This window comes from Onychostruthus taczanowskii, unplaced genomic scaffold (genome assembly GCF_017590055.1).
Source record: "Onychostruthus taczanowskii isolate IOZ18803 unplaced genomic scaffold, ASM1759005v1 scaffold89, whole genome shotgun sequence".
In the NCBI taxonomy this organism is placed as follows: domain Eukaryota; kingdom Metazoa; phylum Chordata; class Aves; order Passeriformes; family Passeridae; genus Onychostruthus; species Onychostruthus taczanowskii.
In genome coordinates this window covers 1180577-1207767 of record NW_024506882.1, presented here as the reverse complement: position 1 = coordinate 1207767, position 27191 = coordinate 1180577, and the positions used below count along the sequence as shown (strand labels likewise).

The window sequence follows — 27191 nt, the reverse complement described above, 5'->3', positions numbered from 1 at the left end:
CCTCCCGGGGCCGCGGCGCGCCCGCCGCTCGCCGCCCTCCTCCCGCTCCGCCCCGGCCGCGGCTGCTGCGGGCCGCGGGCCGCGCTCTACCAAGCCATGACCGCCACCATAAGGCATTATACCTTATGCAAATCAGCGCCAAAGCCTCTCCTCCGGCCCCCGCCCCGGCCCGGCACGGCTCGGCCCGGCCCTTAGCGCCCGCCGGGGCGGACTTTGCCTCGCGGCCGGCGGGAGGCCCCGGGGGAGCGGCGGGGGCAGCGCCGGGCGGGTCGGTGCTCGCGGGACGGCGGCGCCCAGCGCCCCGGACCTGGCTGCCGTCGGGGGTCCCGCTGCCGGTGGTACCCCGGCCTTTCTCTGCCCGCGCCCCCCGGGCCGAGCCGAGACCCCCGGTGGGTTCGGCTGGCTCGGGCGCTGTGCCCGCGCTGGAAGGGGGCCAAGACGGGAAGCCCTCCTGGTCTCGCAGGGGAGGTTTCTCCCCGCAGTCCTCCGATGTGTGGGGTCCCGCTGCCCAAGCCCCGGCACAGAGCAGGAACGGGCTGTGAGGGTCCAGGGGAGCACCCCCAGGACGGGGGTTACCAGTGGGGGTCGTGGGCCCCACTGTGGGGCAGATCTGGGGACAGGCTGACTGCCATTGAGCTGTGCAGGACAGGGAAGGACAGCCAGTCAGCAAAGGGGACACTGCGGGGACAGAGGTCACAGGGGACACGAAGCCCCCACTGACCTTTGGCAGCAGCCAGGGCTGGGAGCAGGAACAGGTTTGGGAATGGGCAGGGGAAGAGATCCAAGCTGTGCTCTGGGGTCTGAACAAAACCTGCTTTTCCTACCGCTGTGAATGCACCATGTCCCAAAGATCAACAAATTCACTCAAATCAAAGCAGGCACAAGACAAGAGGCAGCAGCACACCCAGAGCAGGGCACAGAGCAGCCTGGCACCTTCAGGGGAAGGCAGGCCTGGAATCTCCACTCATGACTGCCCAGTTGCCCAAAGCACTTCCCGTTCCTGCTGCTCTTGGCAAAGGCCAACAGCTTCAAACCCAGTGCTCCCAGCCCAGATTCAGACTTTTCCAGGGCACCCAGAGTTACCTGCCCATCTCAAAGCACACAGAAAATCCTGCCAGCCACCAGCACCCAGGGCAGACCCCAAACGCAGCCCCAGAGCTCCTCAGGGGCTCAGCTGCTGGTCCCTGACCCCCTGGCCGTGGATCCCCTCAGGTGAACACCCTGTTTGGTTCCTGCAGAGCCAGGCAGAGGCACGGGAAGGGAAGGGAAAAGCCCTGCTCCTGGGCAGGGAACAGCCTGTGCCCGCCGGCGGCGCGGGTGTTGGGACTGCACGGGCTGAACAGGCTGAACTGTCCATAAAACCATTCCTGCCCCCTGGAACAGGGGCAGCTCGGGGCCAGGATGGCAGCACAGCACCCTCAGAGCCCCCTGCCCTTTGGCAGGCAGAGCGGGATGCTGGGGACCAGGCATCTTCAGGGAGCAGGAACCTCTCCGTGTGTCAGGAGGGAGGCTGTGGGTGAGCACACCATGGCCACACAAGGTTTGTAGCGGTCACACAGCAGCCTGAGCACAACCTAGAGAAGAGAGAACTGAAAAATCCCAAAAAGCCCTTTCCTGGCTCCCAGCTCAGAGCCCTCGGCCCAGCCGAGCCCATTCCCAGCTCTGGTGCCACGTGCACGGGGAGGTGACAGCAGCTCCCTCACAGCCCTCTGGCACCGTGTGAATCCCCAGAGAGGGTGAGGGGCTCCCCATCTGCTGTGCCCTGCACCTCGGCTCTCTGGGGAGCAGGGAGCAGGTCACTGCTGAGTGTTCCCCCTGTGCCCAGCTCTCCCACCTCCGAGGGTCACTGTCACCTGCCCACCTGCACCTACAGGTGCCCTCATCCTTCACACCACAGCAGATCCCTGATCCCCCCAAAATTCTCCAGATCCCAGGTGGTGGAAGAGACACCAAACCACCCACCCGTGGGGCTGAGGGACCGTGCAGGGCCAGTGTTGCTGTGCCAGGCATTCCGTGGCACCGGGACTGCCTCACAGCTCCCCGCGTGCCCCTCCTGCCCAGGGTCTGTGGGAGGCTCTGCAGGTGCCAGGCTGAGTGCCCAGACCCCCCGGCACGGGCTGTGACACCCCCACCCTGCCCGGCCTGGGAACAGCCTGGCTCCTGCTCCCAGAGGGTCCCCAGTCCCTTTCAAGTGGGCTGCTGAGCTTTGACTTGGTCTTTGCACAGGCTTCATGGCACGGCATGATAATGGTGTTCTGTCACAGTGGGTGACCTGGACCTTGTCCTGTTTCCACACATTTGGAACCACCTGGCTAATGAAGTGGATATCGTTTTCTGGTCCATCTCTCTCACCCCACTGCTCTTCCCCCTTCCTCCTGCCAGCGATGTCTGAGCCTCGCTGCGAGCGGCCTTTTTCCCATCGTTGTCCGGCACAGCTCATTAACTCCTCTCAGCAGAAGAGCGCGGTCATTACGGCTCGGGGGGCCGCTGGGTGCCCCGCAGGGCTGGGAGCACATAGTTTCCCAGCCCCAGCCCGGCGGGAGCATCAGCCCGAGCTTCCAGCGGGAGGCGGCTGCGGCTGGGAGCGCAGGGCGGCTGCCCCGGGAGGCTTCTACCCCGAGCGCGCTCTGCTCTGCCCGCAGCCCTCCGAGGCCGCCGGGTTCACAGCCGGCCCGCGGTGCTCCAGGGCTGGGATGGCCTCACCTCCTGCTCCCCATCACCTCGGAGACTCCAGGCACCAAACCAGCAGCCCATCCCTGCACACCATCCATTCCCCATCATCTCAGGGACTCCAGGCACCAAACCAGCAGCCCATCCCTGCACACCATCCATTCCCGATCATCTTGGAGACTCCAGGCACCAAACCAGCAGCCCATCCCTGCACCCCATCCCCTCCCCATCTTCTCAGGGACTTCAGGTACCAAACCAGCAGCCCATCCCTGCACCCCATCCCCTCCCCATCTTCTCAGGGACTTCAGGTACCAAACCAGCAGCCCATCCCTGCACCCCATCCACTCTCCATCTTCTCAGGGACTTCAGGTACCAAACCAGCAGCACATCCCTGCACACCATCCATTCCCCATCACCTCAGGGACTCCAGGCACCAAACCAGCAGCACATCCCTGCACACCATCCACTCTCCATCATCTCAGGGACTCCAGGCGCCAAACCAGCAGCCCATCCTTTCACACCATCCATTCCCCATCATCTCAGAGACTCCAGGCACCAAACCAGCAGCACATCCCTGCACACCATCCACTCCCCATCATCTCAGGGACTCCAGGCCCCAAACCAGCAGCCCATCCCTTCACACCATCCACAAGGAGGGGAAAACCATCCCGCTGCAACCGCCTGCTCCAGGCAATCCCTTCCCACGGCCACATCCTCCATCAGCACGGAGGGCAGCAGTGCTTGCCCTGAGCCAGGCTGCAGCTCCCCCCTGGCAGCAGAGCCGTGGGCAGCGCGGGGTCAGCCCCGGGCACGGCTCAGGCACGGGGACTTTGCTCCTGGCACGGCAGAGGAGCCAGGTGCCAGGGCACCCCCTGTCCTGGCTGGGGTGGCCTCGTGTCCCCTGGCACCAGGCAGAGTGGGGACACAGCAGCCACGGGGCACCGGTGGGATTTTTCCTGCGAGGCACCGGGGCGGGCACAGCGCCGGGGGATTTCTGCCACGGGCACATTTACGTGTTTGGTATCTGCCCCTCGTTTTTCCCTCAGAGTTTGTTTCATTTAACGCCTGAGCGCGTGCAGACACCTCTGACCTCGCGGGCAGTGGGCAAGAGAGTTCCCACCAAAGCAGGCCATTAAACCCCCTCACGGAGATTTTTTTTTTTTTCTCCTCTGCCCCCACTTGCGCTGAGATTTTCGCATTCCCTGCCTGCCTCCGCCTCCCCCACACGAGGTGATGTAATGTTTTGAGCCTTCTCCCATCCCCACCTTTATTAAATATGACCCGCGGTTGATCCCCGCGCGGGCGAAGGGAAGCTGTGGTTTCGGGAGGGGTCAGACATGAAAGGAAGAGCTGCCCGCCCTGCCCGGGGCTGGCTCGCCAGGGCCACGGGGAGCCCCCTGCCCCGCACCCCGACAGCCCCACAGAGGTGCCACTTGCACCCTCCAGGGAAGTCAGGGTTGGAACGTTTGTTTAGGATGCAAATTACCTTTTTGATTGTCTTCTCCCTCCCAGAGCATGGGCGCAGCCTTGGCTCTCCCTCTGCAGAGCTTCTGGGAGAGAGGCTCAGTCCCAGGGTGCCTCATCTCTGGGCTGAGCCCTGCTGTCCCTGTCCCCTGCAGTCCCCAGCACAGAGACCCCACAGACACTCCCAGGGAAGGGACATGTCCCAGCTGTCACCAAGCTACGGAGCGAGGCTTGGGTGTGGAAACTGCTCCTCTTCCCCCTGTGTGCCCCCTGCCCCAAGCACAGCAAACATGAACCTGGGCATCACCCAGGAAGAGATGCTCTGGGGCTCAGGGATGGATTGAGGGATGGATTGAAGGGATGGATTGAGGGATGGATTGAAGGGATGGATTGAAGGGATGGATTGAAGGGATGGATTCATCCCCATCTGGTGTCCACCATGTCTGGTCTTAGCCCACAGGAGCCCTCAGGCAAGGCTGGCACCGGGTGAGCTGTGCTGGCAGCAGTGCCAGCACTGGGGACACAACGGGGAACCCCCCACGTTGCCCCTCCAGCCATGTGGGTGCACCCGTGGTGGGGACACACCCCTGGGGACATCCATCACCCCGGTGCCCTCACCCAGAGCCCTGCAGGTCCACCTGGCACAGGAGGAGGAGACAGAGGAGCTGGGGCTGGCCCGTGGGGGGACAGGAGCCACCCAGGACCTGCTGGGACAGAGCACAGGGTGGGCAGGAGGACACCCAGCAGCAGCAGTGTCTGTCACACCGGTAATTAATGTTTCTCCCCTACACTTTGCAAATAACTCGCGACTCTCTTTGTCTGGTGATAAATGGCCCCTTTGAAGTTCTCCTTTCTCAAAAGCAAAGCAAAGAAACACTTTCATAATCCTTCTTCACCTCCCGTCCTGCGCCGAGGCTCTGCTGCTCTGGGGGGGCACAGGGGGCCTGCTGGCCCCTCACCTGCAGCTGGGACCCCTTGGGGCTGCTTGGTGTCCCTTTGCCGTGCCAGGGGACTGGCAGCGGGGTCAGGACCACCTCAGCATGTCCCCTGCCCATGGCCGTGACAATGTGTCCTTGTGGCCTTCCCACCACATCCCCTCCCCAGCTGCATGCCCCCACTCTGGACTCCCCCAAAACCCCAGACCCCTCATTTCCCGAGCCTGGGGTCTTCCCTCAACCTCTCCAGGTGCTGAGCTGAGGGGAGGGCTGGGCTGGGCAGCCGTGGGGAGCAGGGACCCTCTGCAGGGCTGTTGGGGCTGCAGGGGTGCGGACGTGACCCAGCCGCCACCGCGAGCCACGCTCGGGTCCCCCCGCAGCTCCGGCTCACGCTCAGGTTCTGCTTCGCTGCCACAGCAAAACAAGTTCTGCTGGGCTATAAAAAGGCGCTGGGAGCAGGGCAGGCCGGGAGAGCGCTCGGAATCCATGCCAGAGCTCTTGAGGTTGTCACTGGCTTACGTGTCAGGGCAAACAATGCTATCTGCCCATGGGATCGCGGCACAAGGAACACCACAACAGCGGCCCGAACCCCAAACACGGGGTCACGGGGCACAGCCGGGCGGGCAGAGGGTCCCCGAGCAGGGCCGGGCTGCCCCGTGCCCGCGGGCACCGTCCCGCCGTGCCCGGCTGTGCCCGCTGCCCGCCTGGCACTGCTCCCGCTGCACCCCGAGCCCGGTGCCGGGCAGGGTGGCCCTGCTGGCCGCCGTGTCCCCACAGGGGCAGGCATTGCACAGATGCCATTCTGCTTTGCCGCGTGTCCTCTGACTCTTTATGAATTTTGAGACAAAGCGGAGGGAAGCGAGCTGGAACCGGCGCGGAGGTGGGGTTGTTTTCTGGGAAAACAAAAGCAGCGTGGCCACTGCCAAGGCCCAGGGGATGCTCGGGGCTGGGGGAGCTCCCTGAGGACAGGGGTCCCAAATTTTGGGCAGCTTCAGTTGCTCTATAGGGAGGCCCAACCCGAAACCTGGCCGGCCCCACACCCCACGTGCCACCGGTGTCTGTGTCACTTGCCCCTTCGTGTGACACTGGTGGCACCAGACATGCTCTGTGCGGGGCGTCCCCACCGGTGGCTCCCCAGGCTGAGGGCAAGAGCTGCCACAATCCAGAGAAATTCAAAAGGTCCCAAGAAAAGTAAAACCCAACTCTCCACAAGGAAATGCTGTCGGAGGCTGGCAGCAACTTCCCACCTGCGGCAAGAGCCCCCCACGGGCACAGCCCAGCTCACCCCAGCCCCTGCAGCAGGCGAGACCCTCACTCCAAGCACATTTCCCTGCACCGGGTGCCCTCCCCGGGAGGGTCCAGCCCCGGCCCCCAGCGGGGTCCCCACCGGGCCGTGGGGGGAGCCGGGAGGGCAAAAATCAAAAGCAAATTGCGGGAGTCAATGGTGCGGAGCCGCGGGCGGCCTCAGCGGCTGCCGTGTGACTTTGATTCCCCTATCATAACCCCGAATTAAAAATTCAAGCAATTACTTGCATGGCTTCCCCCCGATTAGGCTGGGCCTCGCGTTCATTAATGCGGGCGCACAGAGAAAAGCCATTAGGGCGGCGGTGGGGACGGTTTCGCTGAGAACAGTTCCGCTCCAGGAAGGAGCTGGGCCACAGCCGAATTTCACACATCCCCGAGGCCGCCCAAGCACGGCCAGGGCCCTGAGAGCTGCCTTTGTCCCTGGGATGGGTCCCCATGGCACGGGTGGCACGCAGAGGGGCATTGCCTGGGCAGGCTGCTGGTGAAAGCATCACCCCAGCGGTGACAGTGAGGGGACTGACCCGAGGCACAGCAGCTGGGTGCCCCCCAAAATATTTTCCCAGCCCAACCCCAGCTCACAGGGGCAGCAGGAGCAGGGGTGGTTGTTGAATCACCCGGCCCATCGCAGCTCCTCGCACGTGGGCCAGCGCTCGAGCAAGATGTGGCAAGCCTCCCACCCGGCCAGCCCGGGTTTATGAGCAAATTTCAAGTTCCACAGAGTTTTCCCTCCCATTCCAGTGCAAACGTTTTTCCTGCTGCTCCAGGAGCGGGGATTGGGGACGTTGCCTGCCCGCTGTGCCCCCAGGGAACCCCCCACCCTGCGGCTGCCGCCGTGCCCCTGCTCCACCGCTGGGCCATCAAGGAAATCTGCTGGACTGAAAAAATACCAGCACGTCTAGACTGAAATACCAGTCTGGGCTCCCGGGGAGCCAGAGGACCCCCCCGGAGCAGCGTGGGCTCCCTTTTCCCGGGGGTGGCACAGGGAGGCGTGACCCCAGGGACAATCCTGCTCTCCAAGCCCCTTCAGAACCTCTGTCCCCATCCCCACCTGGCGCTGCGGTGCCCGCGGTTTTCTTCCACGCTGCTTCCCTCCCTGCCCACACCCTTCCTGCTGGGATCCCTCCTGAACGGGCTTTAGCCCCGGGAGGAGCGTGGTGACACCGGGGGAGGCCAGCGGGGTCGGGCAGTGCCCAAATCCCCTCCGAGCCGCCCGCTCCATCCATCAGCGCGACCCCGGAGCCGCGCGAGGGGCAGCGCCGGGGGGCTGCGGGGGGAGAGAAGGAAAACAGACGGGATAAAAATCACCGAATTAGCGGCTCCCGGGGAGGGACGGCCTGCGAGATAGCGCGGGGCCATTTTTTACGGCAGAGACAGCAGGCATGAACTGAGGATCAGCCCCTTCCCTTTGACCCCGCCACTGGAAGTCACCCCTGCCTCCGCCACCCCATCGCTCACGGGCCGATGTCACCGACAGCGCGGTCACAGCCCCGGGGCCAAAGCCACCGCGAGGGAAAAGCTCGGTTTGTGCCACCCGGGGCTGCGGCCGGGCCGGTGGCACCGCGTCCCGGCGGGGACCCCCGTGCGCCCCGCGACAGCACCGAGGGGACGAGGGGACCCCCGCGAGGGGACACGGCCAGCGGAGCCGCCGCTGTCGCCGCTGTCGCCGCCGTGCCCGGGTTCGTGATGCCACCTCGTGGCCCGGGGACCGGGGCCGCTCCCGGGGATGCTCCGGGCGCAGCAGCCGGGGGCGAGCGCTGAATCACTGCTCCCCGCTCACAGACACGGCTCTTGGAGGGAAGGGGGAGATTAATTTAAAAATAAAACTACCCATCCAAGCAGCTCGGGCGCTGAACAGCCCGCAGGCTCGCGGTGAGTGACCCGCTCCTTGCTGCCTGCCCAGGGCACAGCCCACCGCCGCAGGTGGCACCCGCGGGGCTGCAGGTGGGCGACAAGCCCAGGGAAACGTTCCCGGGGCTGCTCGGTGCCGGAGACATCCCCGGGCTGCCATCAGGCCGGGCACTAAAGCCCTTTTGTTTTCCCCACCCAGTGACCCCGCGGAAGAACAGGAGGATTGTCTTTCAAACGGAGCCGATGTGGAGCTGAATGTCCCTTGCCACCTTGGCTATAAATCATCCTGCATGTGATAAGGTAATTACCTTCTCCTTGGAACTATTCATAGGAAAACCTATAAAGGGCCTGGCTTGTAAACACAACAATAAAGAGGCAGTACAATAAAACCTTGGCCAGGGTGGGGAAGGTGCTGCCTTTCCCCGGCCCCCAGCCCCTCGTGCCCCCCAGGCCCTGGAGCACGGGGCTGCAGCCAGCCCTGGGCTCTCACTGGCACCGAGGGGTGGCACAGGGCACAGCAGGGCACAGCCCTTTGTCCCCAGAGGGTTGGCAAAGGGTGATGTCCTGTTGGGAGTAACAGCAGCTCCCATCTGCAGAGATTTCTCCGTTCAGAGAACAGCCTGACGGTGGATGGGGCTGCTGGAGCACACTCAGCTCAGGTACACCCTGCTCCCAAATGCCACAGCTGCCTCAGCACCAGCATTCCAGCTGGCACAGGATGGAGGCAGCTCTAGAGATGTCAGCAGCTTTGGGAAAGAAATCCAGGCAAAGCTGTGAATCTGGGATCTGCCCCAGTGGCTATGGGACAGATTTCTCCCCAAGGCAGTGGAGAAACACAGGCTTGGTTCAGGTGTGGGAGCTCAAAGATGGGATCAGCTCCAGCTGCAGGCAGAGAGGAAAGGAGCAAGTGAAGCTGAAGTGCAAATGTGTCACTTGAAGCAGAGCCAGCACAGGCCCAGCAGGGATGCTCAGCTCTGCCTCCATCCCAGGGCTCCCAGCCTGACCACACACAGGGCTGGTACAGCAGGAGACATCCCTGGCACAGAACTGGCTCCATCCATCCATCCATCCATCCATCCATCCATCCATCCATCCATCCATCCATCCCCTGGAAAAGGCTCCATTGCTCCAGGAAGTTCTGGATACTCTCAGCACTCGAGGCCTGCTGAAACCAGCGGCGAGGGTGGAAGAACAAAGCAGATGAATTTTGTATCCCCCAGAGGTTTTACGACAGGCAGGGCTTGCCCTGAGCTCTGTTCAAACATCCAGCCCAGGGTTAGGACAGCAGGCACTTAACTCTGAGAGCCCCAGAGCCCTGCTCATTCCTGGAGGTGCTGATTTGTCCCCAGCAACATCAGAGAGCTCAGCACTCCCCCAGCTATCAGCAGAGTAAGCACAGAGCAAACACTCAGTAAGTAACAGCAGCAGGAAGGAATGGAAGGGGACAGAACTCCAGAACCACAAACTAATCCATGTGCTGTTAGAACACCACTGCACCTCCCACAGAGGTGCCTGGAGAGACAAAATTCCAGCCTTGGAGAACCTACTTTGAATTTTCTGGCTTAGGCAGCACGGTGCCATCCACCTGGAAAGAAGGAATTTTGATTTTTTTGGAAGAAAGGATGAATGGAGGCAGCAAGGAGGCTCAGGCCAGGTGTACAGCACTGGGAACACAGACAGCTAAAGGCAAAGGCTGTTTGCTCTCAGCTATTCTTCAAATATTGGCATATTTGGGTTTATTGCAGGTACACAAGAGTGACAACATTTGCAGTGCTCTGAAAAACAAAATTCTTCCAGCCCCCTGCTTTACAAACACGATTCTGGATGCTGCAGCAATAGGAACAAAATGCTTTGAGATAAGCTGAGGGAACAGGCAGCTTTATAAAACACACAGAGGAGGAAAAGGTGTTTGTTTTCCAAGTGGCGACGCTGTGACAGCAAAGTGCACAAACCAGCCCCAGGGAGGGCAGAGTTCCCCAAACACAACAATAAAAAATAGTAATAGTACAAAAAAGAAGTCCTAGAGGCATTATTAATAAAGTCTGAAACAAAACACTTAATATCAGCAGCAGGAGACTTTTCCTCTGGATGTCCTGTGCGAGGCAACACAGCTCTGTGCTCCCCGTGGAAGATTTGGTCATTTCCTTCAAGCTTCTGTCACTGTGGCATTGGTGTGGTGTGTGAGGACATCCTCCAGGTACAGGGACACTCTCAGCCTGGCCTTGCCCTGCAGCTCTCTCTCGATGCTGCTGAGGTGCTCGATGGCTCCCTGCAGCCCTCTCTCCCTCTCCCCCGGCTCCGGGAGCGCTGCTGCCTGGCTCTGCTCCCCCGGGCAGCTCAGGTACTGCAGCACGTAGGGTCTGATGGCCTGGCCGTGCTCCAGGAGGCTGCCCCCGATGAGGGGCAGGTCCGTGCTCCTGGCCAGCTGCAGCAGGTGCAGCAGGGCCCGGCAGATCTGCGTCCTGAGGCTGGAGCTGTACTTGAACTCCAGGAAGTCCTCGGTGTCCTCGCTCCTCCGCAGGGCCACCACCAAGGCACTCCAGATTTGGCAGAACTGCTCCGTGGAGCCGTAGCATTCCCTGTGGCTGGGGATGGACAGGGCCATGGCTGACTTGATGCGCACTTTGAAGTTCTTGCAGGACTTGACTACGGAGGAAAGGGCACTGAAAGCTTGCCTGGCCCAAGGAGCCTCTCCTGAAAAAAAGAAAACCCCTTTTTTAATCAGCCAAAATATGCAAAACTGTAAATGTCTCCTGAATATTTAATGGGTTGACAATTATTGAATTTATTGTGGTTTAAATGAGAGAATCAGGGGTTATGAAATTAAATATTAGTTAAAAACAGTTAATCTCCTGAAATTTTACAAGAGGACATTTGGCATTTATTCACAGCTATAATCCCACCCTCACGCTGTTTCCTGACAGATCCAGCTGAACACAGCAGCTACACCTGCACTGGCACTGGAAGGAGCTCAGTCTGCTCCACTGGGAAGAGCCCTGGGAAAGCTGTGACAGCCACACTCAGCCCCGTTGGCCTCCCCCCTTCTTCTCCACCCCCGTGGCAGCAGAGATGATGATGTGCTCAGCCCCACAAGAGCAGGGCCAGCCCGGGGCAGGGCAGCAGGCTCACCCAGAGGCAGGGCAGGGTTCTTGAAGACGTTGCCCAGCGCGTAGCACGCGTTCCAGCGCACCTTCATGGTGGCCTCGCTGCCCACCGTGGCAACCAGGGCCTGCAGGGACTCCTCGATGGCCTCCCTGAACCTGGGGTTGGCCACGTGGCAGGGCTGCAGGAAATGCAGCACGTTCCCGAGGGCACGGACAGCGTTGCTCTTCACCTGGAACACACAAAAACCTCTCCGGTTTTCGGGTTGTTTTTGGCTTCTGGCCTCAGCTCAGAGGCAGCAAGGGGCACAGATGGAATCACACATTCCTAAATGCCACCAGAAAGATCATTCTCTGCAAATGGCCACAAACCAAACTAAAAACTCCTGCGCTGTGGGGAAGCACAGCCAAATTCCCTGTGCTTCAAACAAACCAGGAACTCTCTGAACACCAGCCCTCAGGGGAGGAGGATCTGAGCTGCAGCTCCCTCCAGCACCGGGGCAAAGAGACCTAAAGTAACTGCTGCCTTTTTCCTTTTGTCTTTAACGCAGGATTTAACTCCACCAACCCACCCTCCTTCCCCTCAGCCTTACCTTGTCTCTGTCCTTGGATGCTTCCGTGGCAGAACGCAGCAATTTCAGCAGCAGCAGATCAGAAAGCTCCTCCTGGAAGCTTGGTCCCATGGTTTCCCTGGCAGGAAAATCACTCTGTGAACACCCAGCTGGGCTGCTCCATCCCCACAGATGTGGCACCACCCTTTATAAAGGCCCATGAACAACCTTCACTCTTTAGAGGGCTAATATGTAAGGCAGACCTTTCTGCATGTGACCGCTGCGTTTATTAATTTAAAACCAAACTATCAATGCAAGAAAGCTGGTTAGCAATGGTTAAATCTGTAATAAAAAACAGAGGGCAAGGAATTGCTCAGGGGCAATTCTGCAGCAGGAATATATGATAACTATTTTCCTGTTAAAAATGTAACAGTAGGTTAGGCTTCCCTCAGTCTCTGGCTTGAGGAAGGGTTAAATATTTATTAATTTTACTTGTGCTATGTTGAAAGTAAAGGAACCATGTAATTATACCAAGCAACACACAAGAAATGGAAAACTGAAAAGTGAAAAGTCTTAAAGAGTGTCTCCTTAGAGTGACAAGGGGGAATGGCTTCAAACTGAGTAGGTTTTGAGCTAATATAAGAAAAAACCTGATCCCTGTGAGGGTGGAAATGGAAATGTCCAGGGCCAGGCTGGGCAGGGCTAGGAGCAAGCTGGGATAGTGGAAGGTGCTCCCAGGTGGATACAGGATGCTCAAACAGTGTCCCACACTGGCAGACACACAGGCAGAGGGTGCTTAAAAAGAAGGATCCAAGCCAAAATTCAGCTTTTTTTTATGTTAAGGATCACAGAATCATTTTGGTTGGAAAAGCCCTTGCAGAGCATCGAGTCCAAGCTGTGCCTGATCCCCACCTTGTCCCCAGCCCAGAGCACTGAGTGCCACCTCCAGTCATTCCTTGGAGGGGATGGGGGACTCCAAACCCCCCTGGGCACCCCTCCCAGTGCCTGAGCACCCTTTCCATGGCAAATCCCTCCTGGCATCCACCCTGGAGCTCCCCTGGCACAGCCTGAAGCTGTGCCCTCTTGCAGACCCCCAGCCTGGCCTGTGTGACCCCTGGGACAGGGGCAGGGAGGCTGTGTCACATGCATGTTGATGGTCAGGGTGTCTGTGTCACACACATGTTGATGATCAGGGTGTCTGTGTCACATACATGTTGATGATCAGGGTGTGTGTGTCACACACATGTGGATGATCAGGGTGTCTGTGTCACACACATGTGGATGGTCAGGGTGTCTGTGTCACATACATGTTGATGATCAGGGTGTCTGTGTCACATACATGTTGATGATCAGGGTGTCTGTCAGGTTGCCCAGGGACCAGGCTGCCTTGGCACGGACGTTGGGAGACTTGTCATGGAGGGAATCCAGGATGGCATTTGCTGTGTCTGCCACAAACATCACATCCTGTCAAAGCAAAAACTGCTGCAGAGTCACACAGTTCTCAAAACACAGGTGATTTTCTTAGAAACACACTCTGCTTTTTTCCAGGGAAAATAAGGGAGAGACCAGCTCTGTTCATTTACTTTTCTAGGTGACACCTTCTAATGAGCTCAGGGTGCTGTCTGCAGCTTTGCCTGACCTTTAATTAACAGGCCAAGCCTGAATGCTGACCAACCCACCACTCTGGGGTAGCTGTTGCTGAAAAGCTTTTATGGATTATTTAATTCCATTGGTGATTTAGTTACTTTGGATTTTAACATAATTACATGGACTGCCAACCTTATACCCATCAAATCCCACTCTTAAACTAATTGCTTCTCCAAACTCCCTGTTGAGCTGCCTGTCTAATCTTCTCTTCTGTGGCACATTACATGTGCCTATGGTAAAGGATTTTCTTTCAAAATATTTTGGAATTAAACTCCCAAGTCAGCTACTGCATATTTTTTTATTAAAATCATTCACTTAAAGGTTACATTATAAAAACTAATCTTCCAGCTCAGCCAAGCTAAGATGATATTTTGTAGAAAAAAATTATTTTTTTTCCCTCCAAATAAGCTTTATTTCTTAGTTTTAAGCAAAACTGAAGGCTTCACATTAAAAACTTGTTAGAATCATAGAATCCTGGAGGTTGGAAAAGACCTCAGGGATGGAGTCCAACACCAAACTCCCCAGAGCACTGCAGAGCTGTTCCCTTCATCCCAGCTCCCCCTCCCCTCCTGCAGCTCCTCTGTGCCAACCTACCCACTCCAGCTGCCATCCCTGAGAGCCTGGGAAGATCCTGACCTCTCTCCTTTCCCTCTCTCTTCTGCTGCACCTCCCTTAAAGCTGCACTGATTCTGCTCTCAAAGGCAAGAGCAGGTCTGGAGCCAGTAAGGGAAACTATAAATACACTAAAAGTAAAGTAAACTGAATTAACTGCAAACAAATCCATGTCCCACATGTTATGGTTCATCACAGAATGGCTCAGAAGAAGGGATGGGCTGGCTCTGACCTGCCTGAGGCACGGGAAGAGGATGTAGACTCCCAGGGCACGGGCAGCAGCAGCTTTCACCAGGGGGTTCTCACTGTGGTTCAGGCCAAGCAGCAAGGTGACACACAGGATCTGCTGGTCACCCTGAAAAAGGAACAGCAGTGGCAGCAGGGGCTGAGCAGAGCTCTGATTCCCTGATTCCCACAGGGACACACAAATTCTCTAAAGACCTGAAGGAGCTCCCACTCAGAGCATGCTGCAGATAAAGTGAATTGAGGAGTGTTTCAGGAGCCCACCCAGGAAACAGGAAAGCTTCCAGCACACAGGATCTCTGCTGTTAGGTAAGACCAAGAAGGAAATCAGAGTCTGAGCTCTCATCCAAAGCTGGAGGCACGGCCCATCAGAGCTAACCCAGAGGATGGGCTGCTCTTGCCTGCCCTGCTCTGTGCCCCTCGTTAACCAGGACAGGGTGAGCTCAGCCTGGCCAGGTTGTCAGTTCACCAGCCCATGACAGAAGGTCAGAGTGGGCACTGACTTGACCCCACTTGGCCACAGGCACAGGAGAGGGGATGGGATCAAAGTACAGGGGGATGAAGTACACGCTGTACTTGGAGAATTCCAGAGATACTGCTGGACCAGCAATTCCTGGGCAAATGAGATCTGGCAGAGCACTCCCCAGCAAGGGCACAGTGACACAGAAGGAGCTGCACAATGCAGGGGGGATCCACTGCCAAGGCTTTCATGTTTAAAAGCATATTTCATGTTGCAAAGGGAAAAAAACACACGTGCAAATGGGTGCACAACATCAGGCCCTGGCTATTGGCTCAGCTAGCTCTTCAAAGGATTAATCAGCAGAATAACAATCCCTCAGCCCTCCCTCATGGCATGAAATTCTTGTCCCCCATCTCCTGTGCATCATTGCCAAGGCTGGGTATTCATGGCAGGGCCAAACAGCTGCTGTGACCCACAGTTTAATTGTTCTGACAGGCTAATTACTCCAACATTGCCCTTTCCAGCCTTCAACAGTCACAATGCTCAGAAGGAGAAAAAAAAAAAATTGGGAAGGTTTCTTTACTTTCCCCTGGCAAATTTTAAAAGGCTTTACAATACTGTAACCTGGTGGACAAGGACAAAGCCCCAAAGGTAAAACCACCACGTTTAAAGGTGTGTTCTCCTACCTGCAGGAGGCTGAAAGCCTCTGGTAAGATAGAGGACAGGGCATCACAGGCACTTGTCTGCAGAGTGGCATGGGGGGAGTTCTGCAGGGTGCCAGGTAAGGGGCCATTTAACATCATGGTCCAGAAGGTCACAACCTGCAGGAGAAGCAGCCAGGTTTATCTTTTAAACTCAGCAATTAAGCCTAACTTATTGTCTTAAAGATGATCATCATACACTGAAATTTAAGCTGCAGTAAATAGAGTTGCAATCCCACTCCTGAATCCACGCAGCTGAGTGTTTTCATTTGCCTGACAATTTATATTCATAGCAAATAACAGGAACCTGATGCTACTGAACACATTTCCTGTCTTGTAGGCTCAAAACTTAGCATGAGCCAAAGAAATTTTTAAGCTTGTCTTCTGTTCACAGAAGGAAGACTTAAACAGCCCTATATTACTCAGCTTCTGCAAACTTAGCCAACAAACAGCTAATGAATTTTTCTGAATTCATTTATATTGTGGTGCATTCTCTCTGCACTTGTGACCAGCCAGAAAATGCAGGTTGGCTCTTTAACAATGCAAATTCACCAGAATTCTCAAAGTTTTATGCAGCAGTAATGACACACACAAAATCAGTGCTGTTCTTCCAGCTCCCTGAGCTACAGCAGGCTGCAAGAGTTGGGAAGAGGAGAGGCAAATACACAGGGTTAACATCATGTAACAAATAAAACCCAACACATCTGTCCACAATGTGCCAAGTGACTGCAGAAGGCTCCAGAAACTGCCCATAGTGGCATCCATAAAGCTGCAGTCTGGGTCCCTTCCTGCCTCCCTGCAATGCTTTGTCTGTGTCTGTGCCAGGGACTGTGCAGAGGGCAGGGAAGGAGCTCAGTCAGAGGAATCTCACACTCACCAGGCTGACAGGCACCCTCTGCTCAGGGGCAGTGGGGGAGTCAGGTTTGTGCTGCTGCAGGACACCCGTGCCCAGCTCCTCCAGAAGCTACAGAGAACAAAAAGCAAGGGGGTTTTCATCAGGGGTGACTCAAGGACCATGGAGCTACAGAACTTGTATCTACTCACCCAGGGAAAAGAAATAAAAGGTTCAGTAGTGGTTTGGGCTGTTCTGTCCCTGCTAGCACTGGAATTAGAGGAAAAGCCTTTCCTACATAAAGTCCAGCAAGAACAGCATAACAAACTACTGCACAAAGAGGAAACCTCTGGGTCACAGAGTCCAGGCCCTGCCACAGCCAGGGAAGCACCAGTGCTGTGGTCCTTGCACTTCCCCAGCTTCCTGGTGACTCAGCAGAGCAATGAAATTCTGCTGAGACTTCAAGACTGCAAGCTGAAGGTGCATTTCTCAAAGTGTCAGGGTACTGCATTTCTGTATCACACTCACAGATGCTCTGAATATTCAGCACCACTCATGTGCATTTGCAAAGCACACAGATTGATAGAACTGACTTGTAAAACAATATTGACATGCCTCCTGCTCTTACTTTGGCTCCATGAAGCTGAATGGATGGATCCATTTCTTCCATGCATCTGCAAGCCACTTCTCCAAGTCCCAGGAAATAGCTCTGAGCCATAGGGAAATAACCTTTCACAAGAAGAGCCAACACCTAAACACAGACAAAAAAAAATCCCACTCAGCATTTCTTCTGTTTACCCAAAATACCCCAACTACACACTGAAATGATGTTAATGGGCTAATCAACGCTGGCACCACATACTGAGCTCTGATGTAACAGATACACCTTGCAGCACAACTTTTGAAATACTAGAGCTGATTAAAAGCCTCCCTGTTCCATTATATTGTTCAAAGAAGAGCCACAGAAGCACTATCAGGTAGCAAGGCCGTGAATTATTTAGTGTGAGGGCTTCTGTAGCCAAAAAAACTGAGAGCAAGACAGACATTCTGTACCTCCTGTAGCACTGCTTCTGCCTTCTCTAAAGCTGGATTTAACAAATATTTACTGTTCCAGAAAAAGAGTGAGACTTCTTGGGATGCATGTTACAAAATCTTACCCTTTGCTTTGGCTACATGAATAAAAACAAAGCCAAGCCTCAGCATCCACAGGTACTCCCTGAGTCACTCCACAGCTCCTTGCACACTGTTCTCTGACTGCAGGGCTCTTCCCCACTGTTTTCCACCAAAACTTGAATTTGGATTCTGTATGGAGGAGTTTGCACGGGGAAGACTCACAGTCTGCCAGCACACACCCCCAGATAACATTGAAAAAACCACAGAAAATAAAAAATGACAGGGAGATGAACTTGCTGCAGCAGGTTTGCAGTGCGACAGCCACGCATCAAAACGTTCCTCCTTGAGCCACAGCAGCTCAGCCCCACTGCACCAGCAGAGACCTCCATCTCCCTGAGAAAGCAGGGAGCAAAGGGAACCCACAAGTGAGGGAGGCAGCTGGCTGTGAGCCAAGAGCAGCCCTCCCACCTGCAGGGCCTCCAGGCGCAGCGGACACGGCTCGTAGACGCTGCCCAGGGACGGGAAGCTGTCGCTGTCAGAGCAGGAATCCTCCCTGGGCAGGATGATGAGGGACACACAGAGGCTCAGCAGCCAGCAGGGCTCGGGAGGGGCACTCCCTGCAGGGCTGTCCTGAGGGCCCTGCCCTGCCCAGGGCACTGCTCTCCTCCGCTGCTCACGGCCAGGGGTTGCGCTGCCGCTGCCGCTCGGCCCCGACGGGCTGGGCTGCTGCAGGAGCAGCTGCACCTCTGGCAAAGGTGCCTGCACAGAAACAATTGCCCCCAAGAGTGTGAGGCTGGAAACTCGAACGTTGACATCTGTAAGAGACAACGGGGGGAGAGGAAAAAGAAAAAAAAAAAACTCCATTAGAACCTCAGTGATGGCCAGCATCCTCCCTCAGCAGTTTTCACACACACATAACCCATAACCATCCACTGCTAATAAATTTTGAATTATGGAGCACAGAGGAGGGGAGGAATGGAGAGCAGAAAGAATGCAAACCTTTGTGAGAGATGTAGGGCTTGATCTGGTTCCACACCCTGGTAAGCAGCCCTGGTTTCAATCTGCTGTAGGGTGCATTGGAAACCAAGTTTGCAAGGCACTGAAACAGAGAAAGGTGCTGGTTACAATGTCAGCCTGGCCTCCAGCAGGTCTGTTTTTACATTTGTAATTTAGGTCACTCAGGCAGCTCATTATCTGAGGGCACCTGAAAAAAAACCACCCCAATTATCTGCTGTGTGAACACTGGATACAAACTTGGTTCCAAAAAACAAGGATTTAACTACTGTGAGGTGGCACAAAGACCAAGGAATTTTGATAGTCTATGGAAGGATTTGTCAATTTGGATTCCAGTTTTAAAGTCAATGTGAGTCTTCAGAACCATTTTATATGTTCACTCAGCTCTGAAAAGACTAAAAAAGTGCAGAAAAAAGAGAACTGAAAAAGAAACCCCAGGATTATGAATGGAATTCTGAGGAACCCAGTCTAATGGAAGGTGTCCCTGTCCACAGCAGGGGATTGAAACAGAGTGATCTTTAAGGTCCCTTCCAACCCAAACCATTCTGTGATTCCACGATTCTGCAGGATGACTCAGTGAACTCTTGTGAGATGACAAAGATCTGTTTGTCACCACCCCACCTCGCTCCTCAACAGCAACTCTGTGCAACCCTTCTTCAGGACATAATCCAGAGAGCAGTGGGAGCATGTGGCACGTCTGCAGGGCAGGTACCTTGACTATTTGTGTCAGTGTCTGAGAGGAGGACTCTGCCACCAGGGCCAGCAGCAGGCAGCGGTGCAGCTCCCGGATGCTGGATGCCATGGTGACAGAGAAGGGAGTGAAAGCTCTCTTGTGGTCATTGGCATCTTCAGCCACAGACAGGAACTGCTTAGAACCTTCCAGGAAGGCTGAGAGGACTTGAAGGGCACAGGCACGTGTCTGAAATGATAAAACATTTGTGATACCTTTTAACAGCTCCTTTGAGCAGGTGGAGAATTTTAAAATATATGAAACCCTCTGTAGAAAGAGAAAATTCAACTACAGCTATCTTTTTTTGCCTTGCTTTAGGCAATACAGAACCAATCCTTCGTTTCCTTAGCCAATGCTTCCTATTTAGTTCTTGGGCAGTAGCCAAATACTTACTGAAGGCCAGAGAAGACAACTCCTAAGATTAAAGGGGGGAAACAATAATTGTTGTACTCAGAAGTGCCTCACCTTTGGAGAAGGGTCCTTCAGAGCAATAGTCATCAGGGACACAGACTGGGGGCTGCCAATACCAGGGGCATCAGGAACAAATGCTGACCAGTAGCCATAAAGAACTCTCTTTTCTATTGACTTTATAGTGGAGAGGAAACAGGCCAGAGCCCCTTGGCGAACATTGGCTTGGTAAGACCTTAAACACAAACAAAAAGATTAATGAAAACAGCAGGGACAAGGGATGGACTCCACCTCTTTCATGTGTATTAGTGGCTGGCTGTGAGAGGAAATCTTTTAGACCAAGAACAGGAAGAGGAAGAATGAATTTACTTCCACACCAACACTAATTACAGCCCTCCAATTTTCTCGCACCATCCCATGAATCAGAAGGGAAAGCGATTCCCTCAGCAGCTCTGACCAAGAACAAAGGACAGTGTGGAAGGGTTCTGTGGATGCCATGTGTTTCTGTGCACAGCAGTCACCTCACTTTGCTCTGGATGCCCCCTTCTGTGTCAGAGTACTCCGACTCGCTGCTGCTGAAGCGTTTCCAGGGCTGGGAGCTCGGGGGGTCCTTCCCAGCACACACATCTGACACACGAGGCTCCAGCCCAGGGCTGCTCTGCACATCCCCCAAGTGCAATTTCAGCAGGTCTGCTCCCAGCCCCGACTCGTTGCCTGCATGCCCTGAATCTTCTCTTCCTTCTTCCCCAAACTCTCCCTTCTTCTGCTTCCCTTTGCACTTCTTTCTTCGGCTCTAAGACAAAAAATTGATTTTTCTTAGTCAGTGCTTAATGAATACTTAAATGCAATACATGTCTCTGCAATACTCTACCACACAGTCACTCTTTAGTATCTGAGATTTTAAATTCTGCTTCTTAGTAGCAGCAGGCACAAAATTTCAGTAATACCTAAGTAAACAGTTTATAACTGAATAGCCTCAAAAACTAATCTTTGGTTTCTTCATCAGTAAAGCAAAATATATCCAAGGAAACTTTCAGGCAAAAATCATATTTCACACAAAAGTGATTAAAGAACAGCACCAAATACTTCTGTATTTTTACAGATTTACAGTAGATAACACTAACTAACCTTCCTTTTCAGCACCTAAATAAAAACAAGTCAACATGACTAGATAACCCTATTTTCTCTAATGTCTTTCAGATAATCAGTAATCCAAAGTATTTACACGTTAAAAAATAACCTGTAGAAGGATTGAGCAGAACAGATGAGGCAAGAAATCAGTCTTAAATGAACTTGACTTCCCTAAGAAAGAGTCAAACAATTGTGCAAGTGTTAGGAGAGAAAACGTGACTTATAAAATCAAAAGCTTTGGCGAGTTTGCACGTATCAATCCCGTGCCTGCAGGCCAGGAATTCTTGGCTCTGGATGAATAATTGTTACACAGAGCTTAACTGAGGAAAGCCAAGCCCTGCAGAGCCATTTGTTCCTGTCACCTGAGCTCCCAAAGCAATTTTACTCAGTGCAGAATTTATAATCATCACCTTTGAAGCAAAGAATTAAATGTTGCAGATGCTCAGGACGTGAAGAGCCACCAAGACCATGACAGGAAAGACACAACACAACAAACAGGCTGCAGGATCAGGAGCAGCCCAGCTTACCCCTGCCTGCTTAGAGGTGGCTGGTTCTGACTGCTCCTGCTTGACAGGTGACCTTTTATCATACTGAGGTAAAGGAGCAGGGTACAGCACTGTGGGCACCTCTATGCTCAGTCCTGGCAGCCCATGGAACATGCATTTCTGCAACAGGAACACAAAGGTTAGACTTCTGTCCCATTCTCATGCACAGATTTACTGAATTCACCCATTTTCAGCTGTGCTCCTTCCCCCAGGCCTTGCCTTTCACATATTTAAGGCTATGCAACATCTGAAATCCATCTACATGTAAAAGGATTTCAAGTAGGTCAAAAAAACCCCATCTTCCATCTCTTCTCACATTCTGCAGTGGGAAGTGCAGTGTGAGAAACTCAATATATTTTTCTTTAATATCTCACTCTCCATTTCCCCTCATGCTCAGGCTTCTCTGCTCCCTCTTGCTCATCTCCTACTGTTTCCCACTTAACAGCCCTGGAACCTCCCAGTGGCTGCCTCTTCCTCCAGGTGGATTTAAGGATTTACCTTTAACACTGCCAGAAGAGCTCCAATTTGGTCAGTTTGCATCAGTTTCATCTTCCCACCATTGAGAAGTGACTGGACACCTTTCAGTGCACTTTGCAGTAACTGAAAATAAAGAATTACTTACTTTTCCTTCCCAAAATGCTGCAGGTTCACATCTTTCAAGAAAGTTTCTAGGCAATTACAGTTTTGCTCAACTGGGACAGTAATATGATAAATTATGGGCTATTAAAGCAAAATTTTAATTGACAACATTCCAAATTCCATATATTCCAGCAGCACAACTTCCTAATTAGAGTATTTTAGACAATTAGACTCACACTTACCATGCAAAAAGTGATGTCATCCACATCAGTGGTTTTTGAAGACTGCAGAACACTCAGGAAAGTTTGAAAACAGACAATTCTGTAGGATTCATCCAGGTATGGCTGCCCAGGGACACTAAAATTAGAGCAGGAGGAGGCACAGGGTTGGTTTACATTCTGTCCACAGGTTCATAAAGTTACACAAAGTCTCACTCAAGCCCCCTGTTAGCCTGCAGAGCCCCAGATGGATGGATGGCTGATGGAAAGGGGCCAGCTCTACCACACAGAGGACAAAAGGAAACCTTCTGCACAAAAAACCAGACAGCACAAAGCTTTTCTTTTCTTCCCCAAACTAACCCCTGTAACATTATTTCTGGAAGACTGAGAGATTATGGGTTTATACACAGATAAAGCTCTGCATTTCACATTCATGCACCTACACCTTGCTGGCCCTGTGCTGGCAGATGCACACTTTGTAACCCACCTGGAAAGGGCTGCACACACCTGAGACACAGGTTGGCCATGCTGCGCACGGCTGCCCTCCTGAGCTCCACGTCGGGCTGGGCAGGGTCACTGAACTGCAGCAGGAGCCCAGCCTTGCCCAGCAGCTCTGGGAGGTACTGAAAACAAAGCACCAAAAGCCATCAGGGGTCAGTGATCATCCCTCACTGGGTCTGTGTTTGGGGGATAATCACGGGAGGTGGCTGGAGCTTGGCTGGACACCAGGTACCCACCGAAACTGCTCCTCAGATGGGCAGGGGAGAGAAAATATAAGGAAAGGGTCATGGGTTGGGACAAGGACAAGGAGAGGTCACCCACTGGTAACCATCATGGGCAGAGCAGACCTCACTTAGTGAAATTGATTTAATTCATCACAAATCAAAAATCGAAGCATGATAATGAGAAGTAAAACAAACCTAAAAACTCTCAGCTGCAATTTCAAAAATAAATCTGCAGGTGCAGATTTATGTTTATAAAAAACAGCACGAAAACCTTAAGTCCTCTCATTCTGCATTAAGAAAGGACAGAGTTGAGCACAGTTCAGCTGAGTCCCAGTTTATGCTCTCTTCCCAGACAAGAAGCTAAGCTAGGAACAACTGCTGCACCAAACTGCTGCCACTCCATGGGCTCCAAGCCCACACAAGCTGGCAGCTCCCAAACTGTGAGCATCACCACCCCATGCTCAGCCCAACAGCAGAGACTGCTTTGCAAGGTGCCACGAGCTGCTGACAGCAGGAGGATTCAGCTTTTCAAACACTGTCAGCTGCAGCAACAAGGAGCTTCACACAGGATTGATACCCGAGAGCCTCTGCTTTGAAATGGCACGGAGCAAAAGCCCTGATCTGGTTACAGGATGGATTTCAGCATCCTCAGTGGAGCCTGCCTGGGGAGTTATGTGTTATTTCAAGCTCCCTGTGGTCCTCCTGCCTGAGGCACAGGGTGGTTGGTCTGCAGGCTAAGCCTGTGCCCTTATTTAATGGTGATCCCAACAGCTGCAGCCTGCAGGTACAGAGTATTCCACATGGGAATAATAATTATTAATAAATACAACTGAAATTCAACTTTCCCATAAATATCAGCCACTGTTTAAATGGGATCTGATCTTAGCATGAAAGGAAACACGATTTGAGAACTTTTTTATTCTTTCTCTCACGAAAAAATAAAGCACAAACAGTGGTGCAAATACTTTTGTTGTTACTTTCTCTCTGTTTGTAAACTCACCTTCTGACACTTTGGCCCATTATTGTAAACAAGAGCTGCTAAGGCTTGCAGAATTTCAACATGTGTCCAGGAGCTGCACTGCCTCAGAGCAGAGATGCAGTAGGAGAGAAGGAAATTCAAGCTCTGCTCATCAACCATCACCTGTCATAACAGAAAAGGTCAAGATAAACATCATCTTGTACTGCTGCAGTCAATAAACCCTGAGAAACTGGTCAGAGGTTTGGGGATCTGGCTCTTAAAATCACACCTGACCAGAAATGGATAAATCTGTACAAGTGTCCTAAAACCAAGATTATTTCCCACGGTGAATCACTTCTGACTGAGAGGTGGTTTTGTGAGGAACCACACTAAATCCAGATCACAGCCTCAGCTACCCAAAAATAAGTAATACAGTGAAAATCCAAGAAACTCTGCCTGAAGGTTGGCTCCACAGCCCTGGAAGAAGACAAGAGTTCCACTGGCTTATTGAGGGACGTGACCAAACTCTTCCTACCTGATATCTGTTGAGTAAGTGATGGATAAGCTGACAGAATTTGCTGACAAGATGTTCCTGATCAAGGGGAACCAACTGACAGGCTTGGACAAGCACAGCACAAACATCCTGGAAGAGAAAGCCTCAGTTTATTATTTAGGGACTACAAAGACACCAGTAATGGCTGAAGAAAAATATACTAAGTTAGATCAAGGAACAGAAGAGTACTGTCCAAAAATCAATTAATTTCAAAGTGCAAAGTAAGCCTGCTTTGGAAATAAAATGAAGACAAACCAGTGTAATAATGAAGCACTGTGTGTCGCCAACGGAGCAGCATCCACACTGCTCATCTAGAGTGCTCAGCTTTGAAGGGCTTGCTTTAAGGCTTAAAAAATTACTATTTTTCCAACATCAGACCATGAAAACTGCCGAGTCCCACCCACTGGTGTCACCCACATCTCCACCCGGGCAGCAGAGCTCAGCGGCACCGAGGAGCCGGCAAGGGAAGGTGGGCAGAGGGAACATCCCGCCCGCAGCGGGGAATGAGGGCTGGAACCCCCGGGGCACAGGGGGGCACGGGGGGCACGGGGCTGGGCACAGGGCTGGGCACAGGGCTGGGCAGAGGGGGCACAGGGCTGGGCACAGGAGGCACAGCCGGGCACAACAGGGCTGGGCACAGCGGGACACGGGGCTGGGCACAGGGGGCACAAGGCTGGGCACAGGGCTGGGCAGAGGGGGCACAAGGCTGGGTACAGGAGGCACAGCCGGGCACAGGGCTGGGCACAGGGGGCACAGCGAGCACAGGGCTGGGCACAGCGGGACACGGGGCTGGGCACAGGGGGCACAAGGCTGGGCACAGGGCTGGGCAGAGGGGGCACAAGGCTGGGTACAGGAGGCACAGCCGGGCACAGGGCTGGGCACAGGGGGCACAGCGAGCACAGGGCTGGGCACAGCGGGACACGGGGCTGGGCACAGGGGGCACAAGGCTGGGCACAGGGCTGGGCAGAGGGGGCACAAGGCTGGGTACAGGAGGCACAGCCGGGCACAGGGCTGGGCACAGGGGGCACAGCGAGCACAGGGCTGGGCACAGCGGGACACGGGGCTGGGCACAGGGGGCACAAGGCTGGGCACAGGGCTGGGCAGAGGGGGCACAAGGCTGGGTACAGGAGGCACAGCCGGGCACAGGGCTGGGCACAGGGGGCACAGCGAGCACAGGGCTGGGCACAGCGGGACACGGGGCTGGGCACAGGGGGCACAAGGCTGGGCACAGGGCTGGGCAGAGGGGGCACAAGGCTGGGTACAGGAGGCACAGCCGGGCACAGGGCTGGGCACAGGGGGCACAGCGAGCACAGGGCTGGGCACAGCGGGACACGGGGCTGGGCACAGGGGGCACAGGGCTGGGCACAGGGGGCACAGCGGGACACCGGGCTGGGCACAGGGCTGGGCAGAGCGGGGCACAGCCGCACCACGCCGTGCCCACAGCGGCCTCCGCGCAGCCCCGCCACACGCGCGCTCCCACACGACCGCGGCCTCCTCCTCCTCCCCGCCCGGACACAGCCCCGGTACCCGTGCCCCATCCCGCGGTACCTGCGCGCCGGGCGCGGCCGCGGGCTCGGGCCCGCAGCTCTCCGAGATGAGCTGGTCGAAGAGCAGGTGCAGCTCCGTGCGGCGGCCGCCGTCGGGCCGGGCCCGCAGCGAGCCCAGCCGCGCCCCGCCCCGCCGCTATGGCAACCGGAGCCCTTCCGGGGCGGCCGCGGCTACGGCGGCCCGGCGGCGCTGAGGGCCGGGCAGGGCCCGCGGCAGGTGGCGGTGCCCGCCCGCTGTGGGACAGCCCGGCGCTGCGGGGACAACAGTGTGCCACCGCAGGGTCACCCGGGGTGGGACAGCCCCTGGAGAGCAACCCGGCGCTGCCAAGGCTGTCGCTGACCCGTGCCCCCGAGTGCCACGCGGCTTTTAAATCCCCCCAGGGATGGGGACTCCGCCCGTGCCAGGGTGGACAGCGTGCTCCGTGGAGAAATGTTGCCGGTGTCCAATCTGAACCTCTCCTGGTGAAGGCTGTGAGGGGTGTAAGCCAAAATCCGGCTGTGAGAGGCTGCTCCTGTGCCATAGCCCTGTCCCAGCTCTGGCCGTACCCAGGCCACTCAGAAGGTTCTGCCACCACTGGGGACACTGGGACCGCTCCCCTTCAGGGGATGGCGTCTGCTTTGACATCTCGCTGATGGGGAACATCAAATGAGCAGCTGGGCTCCCACCATGCCCTGTGAACAGGATGACGGGGAGCAGCCAAGGCCTGGAAAGCCCTGGGTGATGGGGACATTGACTCCAACGGGGCTCAGCCCAGTGCTCCTGCCTCGCTGCACATGGACTGCTGCCAACACTGGACCCACATCACCTGGGAAGGAGCAGGAGGGCTCCAGGGCAGGACATGCTGCTTTCCATGTCACATCCAGGCAAAACCTTTCCTTTGGTTTGCCCTCCTTCCATTTCCTTATCACACTGACCACCTTGAGTAAGTAAGTACATTCTGTGCCACCAGTGCCATTTCCTTATCACACTGACCACCTTGAGTAAGTACATTCTGTGCCACCAGTGCTGTGGTCTTGGTGCCCTTCTGTGCCTGGGGCTGGCTGGTTCTGGGTAATTGCTCTGCTCCTTCCCTTTATCGTTCCATTTGTCCTGTGCTGTTTGTTCCTCACAGTCCCTAAAGGCCTCTGAGGCAGGCACAGGCAAACACAGCGCAGAGACAGCCCCAGGCACGCTATTGTTGTGCAGGGATGATTTTCACAGAATGACAGAATATCCTGTGTTGGAAGGGACGCACAAGGATCATCAGAGTCCTGAGAGATTTGAGAGAGCTCTGTGCCAGCCCAGCCCGGACATTGCTCCA

The 27191-nt window shown here is 55.0% G+C and overlaps 1 protein-coding gene across 1 annotated transcript; it reads right to left on the bottom strand.

Annotated features, from left to right (window-relative positions):
• Positions 1 to 9941: 9941 nt before the first annotated feature.
• HEATR6 (HEAT repeat containing 6) lies at positions 9942 to 26009 on the bottom strand. Its single transcript, XM_041425281.1, has 20 exons — positions 25892 to 26009; positions 24326 to 24433; positions 23833 to 23973; positions 22615 to 22730; positions 22132 to 22246; positions 21809 to 21910; positions 21293 to 21430; positions 20156 to 20427; positions 19692 to 19869; positions 19209 to 19415; positions 18482 to 18581; positions 17951 to 18297; positions 16998 to 17120; positions 16415 to 16501; positions 15523 to 15657; positions 14366 to 14488; positions 13214 to 13338; positions 11917 to 12013; positions 11352 to 11556; positions 9942 to 10916 (listed from the first exon to the last, which is right to left on the bottom strand). The coding sequence occupies exons 3-20, from the start codon at positions 23968 to 23970 to the stop codon at positions 10369 to 10371; spliced, it is 3156 nt and encodes a 1051-aa protein (XP_041281215.1). The 5' UTR covers positions 23971 to 23973; positions 24326 to 24433; positions 25892 to 26009; the 3' UTR covers positions 9942 to 10368.
• Between the last annotated feature and the right edge of the window lie 1182 nt (positions 26010 to 27191).